At 59.9% G+C, this 16,332-nt stretch overlaps 1 protein-coding gene across 2 annotated transcripts in view; it reads left to right on the top strand.

Moving 5' to 3' along the window:
• Nucleotides 1-3,437: 3,437 nt before the first annotated feature.
• ARHGAP26 (Rho GTPase activating protein 26) overlaps nt 3,438-16,332 on the top strand; it is a 130,131-nt gene continuing 117,236 nt past the window's right edge. For both annotated transcript variants that reach the window (XM_065643968.1, XM_065643969.1), the window contains exon 1: nt 3,438-3,751. In XM_065643968.1, the coding sequence (XP_065500040.1) occupies nt 3,598-3,751 (154 nt within the window). In that variant the 5' untranslated portion in view covers nt 3,438-3,597. The remainder of the gene's footprint in view (nt 3,752-16,332) is intronic.

Here is a 16,332-nt window from a genome sequence, read left to right as displayed (position 1 = left end):
TTCTACCTTCCCTCCCACTGCAACTGGTTCTTCCTTCCAGAAGCTGTGGAAGCCCTGCTGGGACAGGGGCTCAGCTGTTGGAGGGGAACCCCCAAAATCTCCAGTGTGAGACACTGGCAGGATAACCGGGTTTGACCTTCCCAGCAGCACTGGCCTCATCTCCCCGCAGGCGTCTGTTGCTCCGAGGGAGCCGGGATGTGCGGTGCCGTGAGCTGACACACGGCTCGGCACGGGGACAGGGCTGGTTCCCACCAACCGCTCCTGCTGTCACCCCAGCTCTGCTTTACCCCACCGCGCTCGCTTAACTGGCAGAAAGCCTTCCCGGAGGAGATGCGGCTGGTTCACAGAGGTGCAGCAGCCAGCACAAGGATGGGGGCAGGAAAATGGAGGTGGGGAGCTGCTGTGCTCAGCCAGATTAGGGAGCTGGCCCAGCCAAAAACTAGCTTAAAAAAAAAAAAAAAAATTGTTAATGTTCAAAAAACCCTGTTTAATCCAGCTATGTGACCCACCCAGGGGGAGGGCTGGGAGGAGCAGCTGGGACTCAGCTGATGCTATTGCAGCTCCCTCTTGCTCCTGCTTCGTGTGGCTGGCGTGGGCCCCACCCCTGCACCAGCACCGCTGGTTATTTGATCCCAAAATGAGCTAAACTAGGTAGAAACTGCCTTTTTTTTTTAATGCTGGATTACTTTTCTGCTGACTTTGCTCCCTGAGCGAGTCAGCTGTGGGATGTGGGTTGGTGACTGAGCTGGGGAGAATGTGTTAATGTGCGGCCAAGGACGGGCTCGCAGGTGGGAGCGTGGGGCTGCGCGGCCACGGCTTTTATCTGCTGGAAGTGTGAGCTCGGCCTTGGAGAGGCCGGGGAGTGCGGGCTGAGCACCCCGGGCTCAGTGCGCAGGTTTCTCTTGGTTTAAACAGCAGTGTTGCTGCACCCCCACAGAGCATCCCATGGACTTGGTGAGACAGCCAAGTGCCTTAAAAATAAATCAAAGCAGGCAGGCAAATACACTGAGATTGCAGAAGGTTGCAAGCTATTAGCTACAGGTAGGAGGATGTGGAAGTTGGATTGGTTTGTTTGTTTATTTTCCCCCTCAGTGGTATTCTTTTATGGTTTGGATGCATAATGCCAGCAGAACTGGGCTGGAAGCTGTCCGTGGGTGTTCCCGCAGTGCTCGCTGCCCTGCTCTGCTCCCACATCCCGAGCTCAAACACGAGTGTGTCCTGGTGATTGCAGCGTAAGGCAGGAAAAGGGGAGATGAGTCCGTGCTCTGGTGTGTGAGTCGCTGCCTGCCTGAGGCCTCGGTTCCAGACCTGCTGTGTGCGGTACTTCACATGTGACAGCGTTTTGTAATACCTCAGTTCTGTCCTCATCAGAAAATGACAGTCTGAGCATCATTACTTTCTGTGGTTCTGGAAAAGTGGTGAAAGAAATCCAGTTTCCAGCCCCAAATATTCTGATCCTCTAAGGCAGGGTCCTATAAATCTAGTTACAGGTTCTTCTGAGTTAGCTGTAAGTGCTGGAACAATCTTTTAATATGAACAATGGCGGTATAGAAGGATAAAACCAAAATATGTGCTCCTGTGGCTTTGTGAAGTGTAGATCTAAGGAGTGTAATCCAAATAATATCTAGTGCTGTTATAGGGCTGCATATGGCGTAAATGACAGCTAATTAAACTTTATATCCTGCCTACAAGATAAGCATGTAATTAGTATTACATCCTTTTTATAATTAGGAGACTTCACGCAAAAAAATGTGGCTGGCAAACCACGTTTGAAGGCAGTGACTCAGCCTGAATTAGGCTGTGGCGTGAAGACTGAGAAAATCGTGCTTTAGACCTGCCAGTGAACAAAAAAAGCAGAGACAAATGGTTGAGCGGGTATCAGGTTGCTGTGCCTGGACCCATCCGCTGGAAAACATGGGTGGATTAACTTTTTAACATCAAGCTTGAGCTGGATCCCATTCCGTCAGCCCTATGTGAAGCCCAAGCTTTGTGCGAGACCATCCATCTTCCCCAGTTTGCAAAAAAGCATGAAGCTGGCACGGGCCCCGCGGGGTTTCATGGCTGACTGGACAGGAATGCTGTCCCAACGCGCTGGCCGTGCGGGGCGAGGGCCCCGTGCCCTCCTCGCCAGGCCCGCGGGGAGAACGGGGAATTCCAGCCACGCGGGGATTATCTGCAAATGTGTCTGTTTGTCACGGTCTGGGCTGAGAGGCCATCGCCGGCTCGCGTGTCCCTGTGTCTCTGCCCAGGGGAGGCTGCGGGGTGGCTTGGTACCGTCATTTATGGCAAGAATGGATTTTCTTGGGCCCACGCTGACAGTCTCTCCCATTTTATTGCCGGTTTGCTGCCATCCACCTGATGGCAGCCGGGGCCAAGCCCGTGAGGAGCAACTCCGCGGGCTGCGGTTTGCTGCTGGGAGCTCCCAGCCGAGGGAAGGAGGGGACGAGGCAGCTGCTGCGCCCGGGCCGAATTCCTGGCGGGTTCCTGGGGGGACGGGCTGCGGGGAGAGGCGCTGGGTCCGCACACGGCCGCGCGGCGCTGGCCGGCCCGGCTCCCGGGGAGCCGCTGGGCACCGGCCCCGCGCTGGGCACCGGCCCCGCCGTGGCGCTGGGCACCGGCCCCGCGCTGGGCACCGGCCCCGCCGTGGCGCTGGGCGGCTGCTCGAAGCTGGTGCCCCTTCGTGACGAGCCGTTTTGAACAGATTAAGGGTTTAGTTTCTCAACCCGCGCTGTTAAACCTGGGGGAATAATCTCTGACACGGATGTTTAGTGGCAAGAAAAACGCGTTAAGTCGCAACCCGGAGGGGCCCAACCGGCGGGGCAGGGACCGGGAGGAGCGTGCGCGTTTCCTGCGGCACCGGGCCGGGAAGGTCCGCGGGGAGCAGCGCAAGACACGGGGCACGCACAGGCGAGGCCCTGGCGGAACAACTCCTGCCTCTCGGTGCCGATCGCGGATGCGGTCTGTGCGGGCGGGGCGCAGCCGAGGGCGCACCCACGGCCCCGGGTCTGCCCCACGGCCCCGCGTTTCCCCCACGGCCCCGGGTCTCCCCCACGGCCCCGGGTCTGCCCCACGGCCCCGCGTCTCCCCCACGGCCCCGGGTCTGCCCCACGGCCCCGGGCCGGTCGCTCCCTCCGGCCGCGCCGCTGGGACCCCGGTCCAGCCCGCCCCGCCCCCGCAGCCGCCGCGGCTGATTGGCTCAGCAGGCGGCGTGGGCGTGGCCGCGGCGGCAGCGGGCGCGGCGGCGCCGAGGGGCGGAGCGCGGCCCAGCGAGGCCGCCCATTGGCTGGGGGCGCTGCGCGGGAGGCGGGGCGCGGGGCGGGCCGTGCGGCGGCGGCGCGGGCGGGCAGCGCGGGCCGGGCCGGGCGCGGCCCCCGAGCGGCGGCAGCCCAGCCCCCCCCGAGCTCCGCCCGGCCCCGCTCCGCACCGCCCGGCCCCGCTCCGCACAACCCGGCCCGCCACGGCCGCTCCCGGGGCGCCCCGCGGCCGCGCCAGCTCCCCGGAGAGGCGGGCGCTTGCTTCGGCTTCAGCAAACATTTATTTTTAAATTTTTAATTTTTTAATTTTTTTTTTGGCGGTCGGTGCGCGGGTGCGGGCAGCATGGGGCTGCCGGCGCTGGAGTTCAGCGAGTGCTGCCTGGACAGCCCCCAGTTCCGGGAGCGGCTCCGCTCCCACGAGGCCGAGCTGGAGAGGACCAACAAGTTCATCAAGGAGCTCATCAAGGACGGGAAGTCGCTCGTCGCCGCCCTCAAGAGTAAGTGAGGGGCCGGGGGCGGCCCTGCCGGGACCCCGCACCCTCCGCCGGCACCGGCCCGGCCCGCCGGCCCGGCCCCCTGCCCGCGGGCCCGCCCGCTCCGCCCTTGCCCATCCTGGTCCGTGGCCTCCCCGGCCGGGTCCATCCTGGGCCACCTGCTCCCACCCGTGTCCGCGGCCCTCCGGGGTCTGCCTGGTCCTGCTCCACCAGGTCCCAGCCCGTGGCCCTTTGGCAGGGGTGATGGTGCGTGCCGTCCCCCCGGGTTGTCCTCTGTCTCCTCTCTGTTCAAGGTGTGGGATGCCCAGTGTCCCCGCTAGCGCCGTCTCCTCCGTGCCCCGCGGTGAACGGGGCAGTGGCGCCGGTTGTGTGGGGCAGCCCCGGGCTGGGGGCAAAGCTGCAAACTGCTGGTTTGTGGTGGGGACCGTGCGGGACGGGGCCGCGGTGGCACGGGCTGTGGCTGCGGGGCCGGGGAGACCTTCGCCCCAAGCCGGCAGCGTGCCCGTCCCCACTCAGACCCGGGCTGCACTCCGGTCCCCACGCTGGGGACACCTCTGCGTGGCCACCCACTGCCACGGGCGGGTGGGCTGCTCCCCCGGCAGCGGCTCCGTCCTTGCTGTTCCCCCTCTGAGGTCATTTTCCTTTATTTCTTTTCGTAAATTTATTTGGCCGACTTCTCCAATCGCTTCCCCAGCCGGTGGGTTTCCCTCACCAAGCCCGCCCTGCCCTGCGCCGGTGGGTGCTGTGGGACCGGAGGGGGGCACGTCCACACACCCCTGTGCCGTGGAGACCCCGTGGCATTGCCGGGACACCCCAGCCTGGCCTCAGGGAGGCGGTGGGTTATTTTGGGAGCTGAGGTGCGGTGGTGTTGCCCTGGGGTGCGCAGGCAGGTGATGCTCTGGCGAAGCCCACCACCCGCTCCCATCCCGGGAGCGCTGAGCCACAAAAACGGGGCTGGTTCCTGCTCTCTCCCCTCCAGATCTCACACCGAGCCCCACGGTGCAGTTCCCCTGCACTGGAGTAGCAGCCGGTAACGTCTGGATTACAGGAACCCCCATTGTACCAATTCTTGGCATTTTGGGTTAAGAAACCCCAAATCCGACAGCTATCGGTGCATTTATGGTCCTGCAGGTCTGAGCTGTTTTCTGCTGTGATGTGTTTGTCGAGTTCCATGGCAGCCTGTGCCTGGCCCTGCACGGAGCGTTCATTTCATTGCAGAACAAATCCTACAGCATCGTTCTTCACCGAAAATAAATTTTAGGGATTAACTGGTGGGTCCCGGGGAGGTTTGTTTCTGGGTGCGGTCAGCAGGTCGCTCGGCAGGTGCCGTCTGAGGGGCCGGCACGCTGCACAGCGGGTGTTTTGGGTGTGCTGGTGAGCTCCTCTCCGTGTCTGTGCCGCACAGCGCCGGGCAGGAAGAACACTCGCCGGCCTCCGGAGATAAGGATGTTTTTATGGATGAATTGTTTTGTAGCCTCTATTGAATGCGTTCCTGGATTAGACCTTAATTCCTGTGCAGGGCCGGGGGTGTGTTCCGCGGGTGCCCAGGCTGCGGTGGGAGCAGGAATAATGATGATTTTGCTGGGGTGTTAATTAACGCCCAGCCCCGGCGCTGCCCGGCCTCGTGTGCGTGCAGGCGCGGCGGCTGTTCCCCGCAGAGGGGTCTGCGGGGCTCTTGGGGGAAGGTTTGGGGCTGCGTGGCAGCATGGGGATGAGTGTCCCCTCCCTGACTGTGATGTCTGGCCGCTCTCTGCATCGTTCTCCCACGTGCAGCCCCTTCTCGCGCTGTGAGAGTGACTTCACCAGCTGCCAGTGACCCGTGATGCCTCTGATGGCTCCAGCACAGAGACCTGGCGCAGGACTGGGTCTGGCCCAGCTCCTTCCACGTGTATTACCCTCGGTGTGTGATGGGTCTGGTTGTGTTGCCTGGGCCATTACGAACCCTCCGGGCACCTGTCTGAGCGCGGCTGGAGATGCTCCGGGGTGCAGAGCTGCCGCGCAGCCTCTTGCCCGGTGTCGTTCCCGTGTCTCTGCCGCAGGTGTCTGGGACAGCACTGCCGGGAGCCAGAGCTGGTGGGACCATGTGGCTGTCCTGGCAATGACCAAGTGTTCACTTCTCTTACCTGAATTTTATTTTTCGCCAGTATCTCCCAGTGGTTCGTCTCCCAGTGGCTGGGCAGGGCAGCCTTATCTCATTGCCAGTGTCACCTCCGCGCGCGCTCCTTGGCCGGGCAGGTCCAGGGGGCACAAACCCCTGGCAGTGGGGGGCTCGGAGGGCGTCTTGGCTCCTGGCACGGTGAGGCGGCCTGCAGCCCAAGTTACTGGGAGTCTTGGCAATATCCTCTCTCATTTTCCTTCCTCTTGCGTCTTCTGCTGAATGTTTCACATCCTCTTTGTTTTAAGACAGGCATGAGGGGAACGTAACTCTTTGTGTATCAGCAAAGAGCGAGGCGAGGGGCAGCTCCGATGGGGCTGCAGCGTGGTTGTGCAGGAGGGAGGAAGATGCAGGAGGGAGGAGGAACCCTCCGCAGCTCTGGGCAGAAGCTCTCTCCTGTTCCCCACCACCCTGCTTGGCCCCTCGCAGCCCCCGTGACACGGACCCCGGCGTGCAGGGACGGTGAGGTTGGGGTAAAGGCACATGGGAAAGTCTCTCTCTGGAGTGGTGGAGGAGCTGATCTGCGGCCACCCTGCTTTTGCCCTCCGTGAAGGTACAGAAAGAAATGGGACTGATTCACAGCACTTTCTTCTTCGTTTAAAAAAAGAGTAAACTCGGAAGGTTGAAAATAATTCTCATTTGCTGAAGGACTGGTCTTGCTAAATATCCTCTGATGCTGAGGGTGTCTCTGGAGTGTGTGTGTATATATATAAAAATATACTGGGTTGTTTTTTTCCCCCAGTGAGTATCTGTGCCTATTTCTACTGTCTCCCTTTGCTGCTTGGCTGGTATTAGGAGTGACCTGGTTTTCAGCAGAACATGTCCCTCTTCCTCCCGTATACACCATACATAAATTATTCAGAAAGTTTTGCAAATGCAAAGACCTCAAGTGAGACATAAATAATGAACTTGAAGCTTGGATGCTGTGAAACTTGTTCTGTGGTGAAGGAGCTGTGGTGACCACACGCACCAGGGCTACACAAGCTTTTTGCCCCTTTGCGTGTCCCCTGTGCCAGCGAAAGGGACAGGCAGGGAGCCGCGTCCCACCGGGTACGGCGGCTGCCGGTGGTGCCAGCGTCGCCTCCAGCCCCTCCACTTCAGTGGAGGGGACACCAAGCCCATTGCCCGGGTGGTGATGCAAAGATGCGTTGCGGCTTTAGAAAACGAGCAGTGCACGTAGCGATGGAGAATGTGGGGGTGCAGGTGGCTGGTGGCCCTCGCCTCCCCGGTGTCATCTCTGGGGCTGACTGGGGGTCCCCTCTTCTTCCTGCAGCCCCTGTCCCCCTGCGCTGACAGGCGCCGTGTCCCCGTGGTGACGGGGCTGTGGGCTGTCGTCTCCTCTGGGCGCTGGGGCTGCAGCCCGGTGCCCTGCCACGTTTCTGCTCTTGTTTTGTTTTGCTTCTTCCTCCAGCTCCCAAGCACTAATTTGAAGCCACCGAGCTCGTCCACGCCCCGGCCGCTGCTGCACTCGCACGTCACAAGCTGCAATTTGTGCGGCGGGGGCTCTGCAAACCCCTTCCCCACGCGGGACACGAGGGCTGGACCCTGATGGGGCTGTGCCAAGCCCGGGGCTCCCACGGGAAGGGTGGAGGTGCCCGTGCTCCCGAGAGGCGCAGTCAGGCTGGTTTGGGCTTTAGGATCATTTTTCTTTTGGCTGTTTTTTGGACGGGTCACCACAGAGCTGCAGTTGAGCAGTGAGGAGGGGCAGGACTGATGGGGGATGTGGGGAACAGGCGATACTGGGGTGGCCCCGGGCCCTGGGGTGGCCGGGAGCTGGTCCAGCCCCACCGGCTTCTGGGGACAGGTACTGTGTCACCGGCTCTGCTCTCCCTGTGCCGGCTGCAGTGAGCAGAGGGGGATTGTCCCCGCTCCCCGGCTGGGTTTGCAGCCGTGCAGCCCGGTGCGTGAGGGCACGTTCCACCTGAAACTGTCACGAGACACACAGTCACCCTTTGGTCCACGCACGCAGCACGTGGTTTAACGTGGTTGCCCCCGTAGCGGCGGGGTTGTGCAGGCAGCCTGTGCTGCCAGCGCGGGCAGCACCGCGGGGCTCTGCTGCGGCTTGGGGGCTTTTCTGGGACCCGTCCTTCCCCGTGGCTCCTGTGCAGCTTAAAAAGGAAAGTGGGGCGGCAAAGTGCCGGGCTCTGCCCATGGACTGCGTGCTCTGGGATGTGCTGGCACGCCTGGAACCGAAAGTGAAACTCCTGTCCAGTGTTTAACCTGAGCAATTAATTCCTTTTTGATACAAACAGGGCTTAGCATGGCAATAAGGAAATGTTTCAGACTCTGGCCAATACGTTCAGGTACATTCCGTGTCTCGGTGCTGTGGGGGGTGACGGGTCCTTGAGCCCCAGAGCTGCAGGGAGGAGGAACCCACAGCCCTTCTTGGATTATTTTCGTCCTTTTTCCCTTCTGGCCCCTTAAGAAAGCAGTAATGGGCCAAACCTGCCCATCTCCTGCACGCAGAGCAGAGGAGGGATTGAGGTACAGAGATTCAGGTCTGGCCTTTCCAGGAATGGCTCTTGTTTTTGCAGGTGCAAACGTTAACGGTTAGAGCCGCACTCCTGGCTGGGAGACAGCGGTACCTCTGCAGACCTGGGTTTGGAGGAGAAGGAGTGTTATGCTTTCGGGAGGGTGCAAAAATAAAAATACAGCTCCCCTTCCCTCCATTGGGTTGCTGTGGCTGCTTGCATTCGGTTCTGCTCTGGTTGTGCCATCGGAAACAGCATTTGGCTGCTGCCATCGAGCAATTGGTGCTGGCGCCTCCGAGCAGCTCCGGGGTGCGAGGGCTGGGGGTGATTCACGCCCGGATCGCTGTGCAGCCTGTTCTGCAGCTTCCACGTGCTGAGGAAATTGCTGCCTGGCGGCGGGGAGGGTTTCTGGGCAGCACCGCATCCGTGGGGGCAGAAACCCTGGTTCCTTCCCGGGCAGGGGGCCCAGCTTTGCCCAAGGAGCTTGCCCTGTGCTGGGGGGCACGGCCAGAGCCCTGCTCGGCCCCCCGGGCTCTGCAGCTCGTCTGGGTGAGCAAACCACAGGGCTGATCTGGGAGGGAAGCACGTGGGTTTGGGGTTTGGTTGCTAAGATGAGTTGCTTCTGATTTTTTCTGCTTTGTTCACCCAGCAAAGGTGCAATGTGGCTCTCCCATGTCAGTGTGGTTTTTCTGCCCAGTTTTCCTTTGGAGGGGCTATAGGAAGTGTTTGATGCGGGGAATACTTTGTGCTGCAGGAGTGGTACGTGGTTGCAGCTCAGCCAGTCCCGCGCCAGCAGGGCCGAAGGCGAAGAGGGCTTGTTCTTCCTTTGCATGACCTGTGTGGCTTGTGCAGTCACATATTTCATAGCTCATCTGGTATTTTATTCAAATGAAGGGTAGTACAAATGGTAATACTCTGCTTTATTTTCTGCATGGATTGAAAGCTCCTTCTCTTCCTCTCTGGTGGAAATGAGCAGCAGGAATGTGTTCCTGTTCAGGAGATGCTCTTTGGTTCCGATGGTGGGTCCCCACCATGGGTCCCGCAGCAATCGTGGTGCAGCCAGGCTGGCTCTGGAGAATTGCACGCTTACCCATGCGGCTCAGCCTGACTGTAAGAAGGAAAACTCGGGATGCGACAGCCATTTGCCCCCTGGGATGTTGCAGCGGTTCACCTGTGTGCACTGTCATGGTCGTGATCTGTGCGGCAGGCTCCTGGCCACATCCCCGACATCGTTCGCCCATCACTCCAGGGTCCCCTGTGGGTCCCCCCATACACACCGTGACCCCTCCGTGCAGCCAGATCCGGCCTCTCGGCAGCGCCAGAGGTGGACCCTGGTGAGCAGAAGGGTTTGGATGTGCAGGAGAGCATGTGTTTGTGATTACATCTTCAAATTATGCTGGCAGAAGGCTCATTAACAGGGCTTGGAGATCTCTTTAATTGGGAGTGTGCCACAGAGCACCCCTGGGCACACACCACCGGTGTGGTGACGGTGTCTGGAGAAGCCACCAGCCCTGTGTGTGCGCCACTGCCCGACCGTGGCACCGGCACCGACCGGGTGTCCAACGGTGGGTTAAACTCAACCCTTTTGGGTTGGCAGGGGATGAACTGGGGAATAAACAGCAGCTTTGAGAGGCAGGGGCTGGGACTGACTGCGCTGCCAAAGCCAACGGAGCCTGGAAGTGCACAGTGTGTCCAGGGGGAAAACCTGAGCAGGAGGCGGATGGACCCGGAGAGGGGCTGTGGAGGGCAGGATGGGGTGTCCCGGTGTCCCTCCAGCACCGGGAGCTGGGGACCTGCTGGGTCCTGCTCATACTTCCAGCATGGAGCAGATCTGCCAGGTTTGGGTCAAAAGGCTGTTTTTCCAAGGCTGCAGATGTGCCAGCACAGCTGCCTCTCCACTCTCTGTTCCTGCCATCCCGCCGTGCTGAGCGGTGTGTGTGGTGTTACCCGCGTGCCTGGGGATGCGGGCTGGGGGTGGTGGGCTGTTTTGATTTCTTTTTTAGTTTCGGGATGTCAACTCACAATGACGTCGAAAATGCGTGTGAGGAAATGCTGTTCCCATGGTTGCTGTGGGGAGGGCGGGCAGTGGTGCCGGGGTGTCCGGTGCTTTCTGCGGGTTGGCACACGCGGCGCTTCCCCGGCTGATCCCTGCTGGGCAGGAGCCTGCGGCTGGGACGGGGGTGTCACCTGTGGTGCTGTCCCTGGCTGTCGGAGGGGACCACGGACCCCCCTGGTTTTGCCCCTCTCACCCCTCGTTTTGTCCTTGTCCCTGCCACCCAGGGAGTGATGCCATGGCCAGAGCAGGGTGCTCAGGGGTTTGCATCCCTCCACCCGAGAAACAGGGCACCAGAAACCCCCTCCCTGTGCGAGGGGCAGCAGTGTGGCGCAGCAAACCCAGCCCGTGCTGTGGTGGTTCTGTTTGGGGTGCTTTGGGCAGCCCTTTGGCACCATCCAGCCGCAGGGCTGCAGGAGGACAGGCTTTGCTAGGTCTCCGTCGCCGCGCTTGGGGTTTTCTGGGGTTTTAAGCAGCCCCGTGGGTTCGGATGTGGCGTGATGAGTAGCTGTAGCGTGACCACGGTGGGTGGTGGGGGGAGGCAAAGCGAGGGGGAGCTCGTACCAAAACCCGCACGGCTTGTTCGCTTCTTGGTGTGAATCATCCCTCCCTCCTCCCCTGGGCACGCGAGCGGCTGTCACGGCGGCCGGCGGAGCTGAGCCTGTTTTCGCTGTTTTCCTGGCATTTTCCCCAAGCCGCCCCGCACCGACGGCTCTTCCACCTGCTCCTCTCCGATGCTCCGTGCAAGTGGCCCCAGGCCTGCGGGCTGCCCGCTCCTGATGAGCCGTGCTCGTTAGGGCATCGCCCTGGCTCCTGATAGCAAGGGTGGTCTCAAGCGTGGCATGGAAGAGCTGGGAATTGTGCTTCTCTGGCTCCGTTCCCACCTGCTGATGGGAGCCGGGGAGTCACGGCGCATCTGGGATGCGAGATGCGTGCTGGGGAGGGACGGCAGGCACGGGATGCTCTGTGGAGCGGGGACCACGGTGCGGACAGGGAAGGGGCCGTCTCTCTGGTGGTGCCAAGCCCGTTTCTAGCTGGAGTTGGTGGGAAGTACAGCAGCCTCCGGACCATCTGCCTCCCGCACGTGGAGTGGCGGGTGCAGCCGTGCGGGGGCCGGGGCTGCCGGCGGGGGCCTGGGGCAGCCGAGGGCTTGGGTGCCGCTTCGGTTCGGACCCGCAGCCGGGGCGCAGTGCTCCCCGTGCACCCCATCACCGGGGCACCCCGGGTCTGCCCAGCTGCGCTGTGCTGCGCGTCCTGCACCGGCACGGCACGTGGAAGGGCCGGTGCCCGCGGCGCTGCCTTCGCGAGGTTCCCATCACGTGCAGCGATGTGCTGGAGGATGTTACCGCAGCCCGTGTTTAGTTGCCATTACCCAGGTGCGCTCGATGTGCCGAGCGTGCATGTGTGCACACCCACGTACTTTTTTCATCTGCTTCTCATCCTACGTCAGTATCTCGATGAGGGAAGGGTAAAGGGTTCTCTGCACCAGCCGAGTGACCTGTAAAATAAACTGGCGTGTGCCTTTCTAATGATACTGCCCAGCAGAGCATCCCTTTGCTGTTTGTTTTTTTTTTTTTTTTTCCCTAGCTGAAACAGCGTCTATCCAGAGCCATGCCCTCACCGAGTACTGGTTGCTTAGCAATGTTTTCCAAAAAAAACCCAAGCCCATTGCAGAGCAGAAGGGCTGGGTGGTTCTCCCCTGCTTTCCCCAGCGCGTTGAGGGGCAGCGGCAGCTCAGCCATTCCCATGTGGGATTTGGGGTGAAGCCCCTGCCCAGGTTAAAGGCAGCGATGTGCTCTGGGCCATGCATCCCGTTTCTCACCCTGTGTGCCTCCCTGGGCTCTGCTGTACATTTTAATTATTTTTTTTTTTTTTTCCCTGCTGAAGCAGGAAAAATCAACTCACTTGCCAGTGATGTTCCTGTGAGCACAGTGGGATTTTTCCTGTTCTTACAGCTGAGGTGGAGGAGCACTGGAGACAAAAGGATTTCCGCAGCCTCCTTGGGAGGAGAAGGAAGCCGACTGCTGCAAAAAAACACTTTTTGAGGGTCTGGAAGCTGACCCCGCTTTCCTGCCCTGGCTGTGGGCACACCGGCCGCTGGCGAGGGCGGCCCGGGGGACACGGCCCGGGGGACACGGCCCCTCGCACAGGGGCAGCTGCCAAGCCCAGGGGGGACAGACGAGTCATCGTCCCACGCCGTGGGCAGCATGTGCCGGAGCGAACTCCTGTCCTGCCCCCGGGGACGGGGCGCAGGTCCCCTCCCCACCCAGAGTGGGGGGGCCCATAGACCCGTCATCCCTCGTGGGATCCCGATGCTTTGGCACCTGCCTCTTGGGAAATCAAGCCGGCTCCCTGCCGGGCTGGCTATTAACTACTTAGATTTAATAATGAGCTAATCCAAAGGGGTTGGTGGTGCCTGCGGCAATCTGCTCCTGCCCGGTACGGGGTGTCTGGCCGGGGGGTCTGTCAATGCCCCCTCCCAGTGAGACCCCCCAGCCTTCTGCTTCACTGATGGGCACTGCCTCGGTCAGTAAATTTCTTCTGGATTAGCATCCTCTAAATCTATTAGCTGTCTCGGGCAGGGCGTTTTATTCTAATGAAATGTGATTCCAGCCTCCAGTTGATGAATTATTGTGGCAACAAGGATAAAGTAATCGGCCGCCTTTCTGTGGGTCGGTCCAGGGCTTGGGGAAGAGAGAAACAGAAAAGGCTCAGAGGAGAAATTATAATTTACAGGGGAGCATGTTACCATATCACAGGCTCACCCACGCTCCCCAGTGAGGGAGCTGGGGGGAAAACAGGGAGCTGTGAGTGAAATGTGGCATTTCCATGGTGCTGTCAGAGGCAGTTTACTCATAGGTGTAAGGCTGGATGTGTTTGCACGAGCCGCCTGGTGCTGGTGCGGGAGCGGAGCAGCCGCAGCTCGCGGACGGGGAGATGTGGTGTTCGGAGTCCTTGGTGCCTGGAAGAGATTGGAAATACCCTTTGTGGTTTCAGGCTTGCAGCTAAGCAAGCGTGGAGCAGCAGGACAACCGCTCCCCTTGTCCCATCACTTGTCCCATCACTTCCCTCGAGCCAGCGCCGTTCCCAAACGCCTCACCCCAGCCCTGACCGGGGATTTTCATTCCTGCATCCTCACACATTTTCTGCTCGGGCAGTCGGCTGCCCTTGGAGATGCCAGCCAGAGCAGTAGTTTTCCATTTCATTATTGTGTCCCTGAAGTTTTCCAGGCATTTAAGCCATCACCCGCATTTGCTGTTTCGACTCTGTGTTTGAGTGTTGAGTTTTCTTACATTTGTTTTTATTGGGAGACCTGGTGTGCTCCCAGGCGAGCTCTCTCCCCTCCCGCAGACACCCCCCAGCTCAGCCAGGGCTCGCGGCTGCGGGCTGGGCTGCGCCGGGGGGTTCTGCCGTGAAACAGCACCGGGATGTGAACAAAAATAAACGCAGGGAAAAGTGCCAGACCTGGTAGCTGGGTGGGGAAGTGGAGAAACCTTGTTTTGTTTTGTTTTGCTGCTAAGTGCACAAAACGCTCTGGGTGTTGAGGGCCAGCAGGAGGGTGGGGGCGGCACCTGAGGATGCTGCCCCGTCCCTGGATGGGGACGGGCGGTGCTGGGGAGCTGTGGGCAGCCGTGTACTGGGAGCTGTGGGAGGACTGGGGTGCTGCCAGGTTCATACAGAGCAGCGGGAGCCCCCGGGCTGGGGGCACGGAGGGCGCTGCTGGGTTGGAGGGTGGCTGTGCCAAGCCGGCGTTGCCGGTTCCTGACATGGTGATGCTGCCTGCCGGGCTGTTGGTACCCGGCTTTGGGCCCTTTGTCTTCAAAGAGCACCCGGGTAGCGGTTCCCAGGAGGGCTCTGCCCATGGGCAGCCCCCTGCGTTTCTCCAAGCCCCGGTGCTCCTTGCAGGGAGCGAGGACCCGCTGTGGGGGACCCGCTGTGCCCCCACCCAGCATCCTCCCTGTCCGCTCTCCGCCCCTGTCTATGAAACGAGAGCTGCTGCAGCATGTTACCTGCCTCCTTCCCCACAAATAACCCGGTTAATGCAGAACTGGGGCAGGGCTGAACTGTGCTGGGTGCTAAACTGAGCACTTCGCTTTGGAGCAGTTACTTCCAAAATATCCCCTTTGGGTAAGCAGAGAAAGCAGTGCAAACTGTCCCCACAGGCCAGGACAGGCGGGAGCCGCCCCACATCTTCGTTCCCCACCCCACATCTCTGTTCCCCGGAGGGATGGAGAGGCCGTGGAGCCCATCACTGAATTGAGCATCCCTCTGGGTGTGACGTTCACTGAGGACTGCTTCGTTAACTGCTTCATTAGCAGTTTCGTTAACCCATCCCTGCTGCCTTGGCCAGTTGCTTTCCTGCCAGTGGAGAGGGGATGGGGAAACAGGCAGAGCCGTTTGTGCACACTGGGTTTCTGAAGAGTCTCAGCCACCGTGAGATAAAGATTTGAGTCATGAGAGTTGCTATTCAGGTTCCGCTGTAATAGGAAGTGATGGGCAAGTGCAATGAAAAGCTGCACAGGGAGGATGGAGAGCGGTGGTGAGATCCTGCTCGAAGCATCTGTGGCCGGCGGGCTCTGCACCAGGCGAGTGTCCAGAAGCTGAGAAAGGCCAGGGCTGGATCCAGGTCAGAGTTAGAGCTGCCTCTTTTTTCCTGGGCACGACCTGCCCAGCGATGCGCAGGGGAGGGGCAGCGCTGCCAGCAAACCTGCTGGTCCCCAGCGCCTGCAGCCTCGGCTGCCGTGGGCCAGGGTCACCTTGTGTACCCGGGATGTGAAACCTTCTCTGTCTGTCTGGAAATCCAACCATCTCTCCAGGAGACCTGACGGTCCTTCTGGCTTTGTTTCCCTTTGATTTTCAGTGCCTTTCATCAGACATCTTGGGAAGCTTTGCAAAAATGCCCCGGCCTGGCGAGGCTCCCAAGATAACTCCAAACATTGTTGATTTGGGGGCGGCAGGAGGACGTGACCGGGGTGCTGGGCTGGTGGGATGATTTTAGCCATGCAACCAGCCAGTCCTTCCAAGGGCTAACTACTTTTTTCATGAAGCACAGAACTTTTATCTCCTAAAATACCATGGAAATAATTCATGTCTTCAGCGTGTTACTCAAATCTGATCTGCTATTTGAGCCCAGTCAATAGTCCCATTCATCCTACAATGGGTTCTCTGTCCCTCTGGCAAACATTTTGCCACATGGAGCCATATGAGTGTGTGAAGCGAGGCATATGGGGATGCCGGGCTGGGCAGCAGCGCAACGTTCGCCCGTGGCTGCAGGGAAAGGCTGAGCACAAACGGTGGCACCTCCTGGATCTTCGATCTTGGGGCCATCTTGGACAGATCATTCAATTTTTCGTGCTTTTGCACGTCCGAGTGGTTTCGGGTTTGTTCCTTGAAGCCTGTTTTGTAGGGTATGTATATTTATAACATTTCCATGGTAAAGTGAAGCTTTGGGATTTGGAGAGGTGGGATTTGTCCTCCCCGCGTGTGCTGGTGAGATGAGGCTTGGTGCTGTGTTTTGGCTAAAGGCCGTTGTGGGTGGTAAAGGCTCCGAAATGGGGCCCGGGGCGCTGGGTGGCACCCCCAGACCTCATCTCCGGCACATGCCGAGCCAGGGCAGCCTTTCTGCGGGGTTTTGCACACAAATACGATGGCAGAAGCTGCTGCCGGAGGTGGGGTAGTCTCTGCTTGTCTGGTTTTATGTATTTACTCAAATGATGAATCAGAGGAGGAACCTGCCAGCAGCTGCAGTCTCGTCTTAAATCACTGATTAACTCCACCCACCCGGTGGAGAAGTTATTTAATAAACAAGTCATTGCTAATTACGTGTGAAAGCAGGCTGGGGATGTGCTGGGTCCAGAGGGCTGTGGTGTCTCACAGGAGCGGGGCTTTGGCTGACCTCTGTGGG

The sequence above is a fragment of the Caloenas nicobarica genome, chromosome 13 (assembly GCF_036013445.1).
Source record: "Caloenas nicobarica isolate bCalNic1 chromosome 13, bCalNic1.hap1, whole genome shotgun sequence".
In the NCBI taxonomy this organism is placed as follows: domain Eukaryota; kingdom Metazoa; phylum Chordata; class Aves; order Columbiformes; family Columbidae; genus Caloenas; species Caloenas nicobarica.
This window is presented reverse-complemented; position numbering and strand designations above follow the sequence as displayed.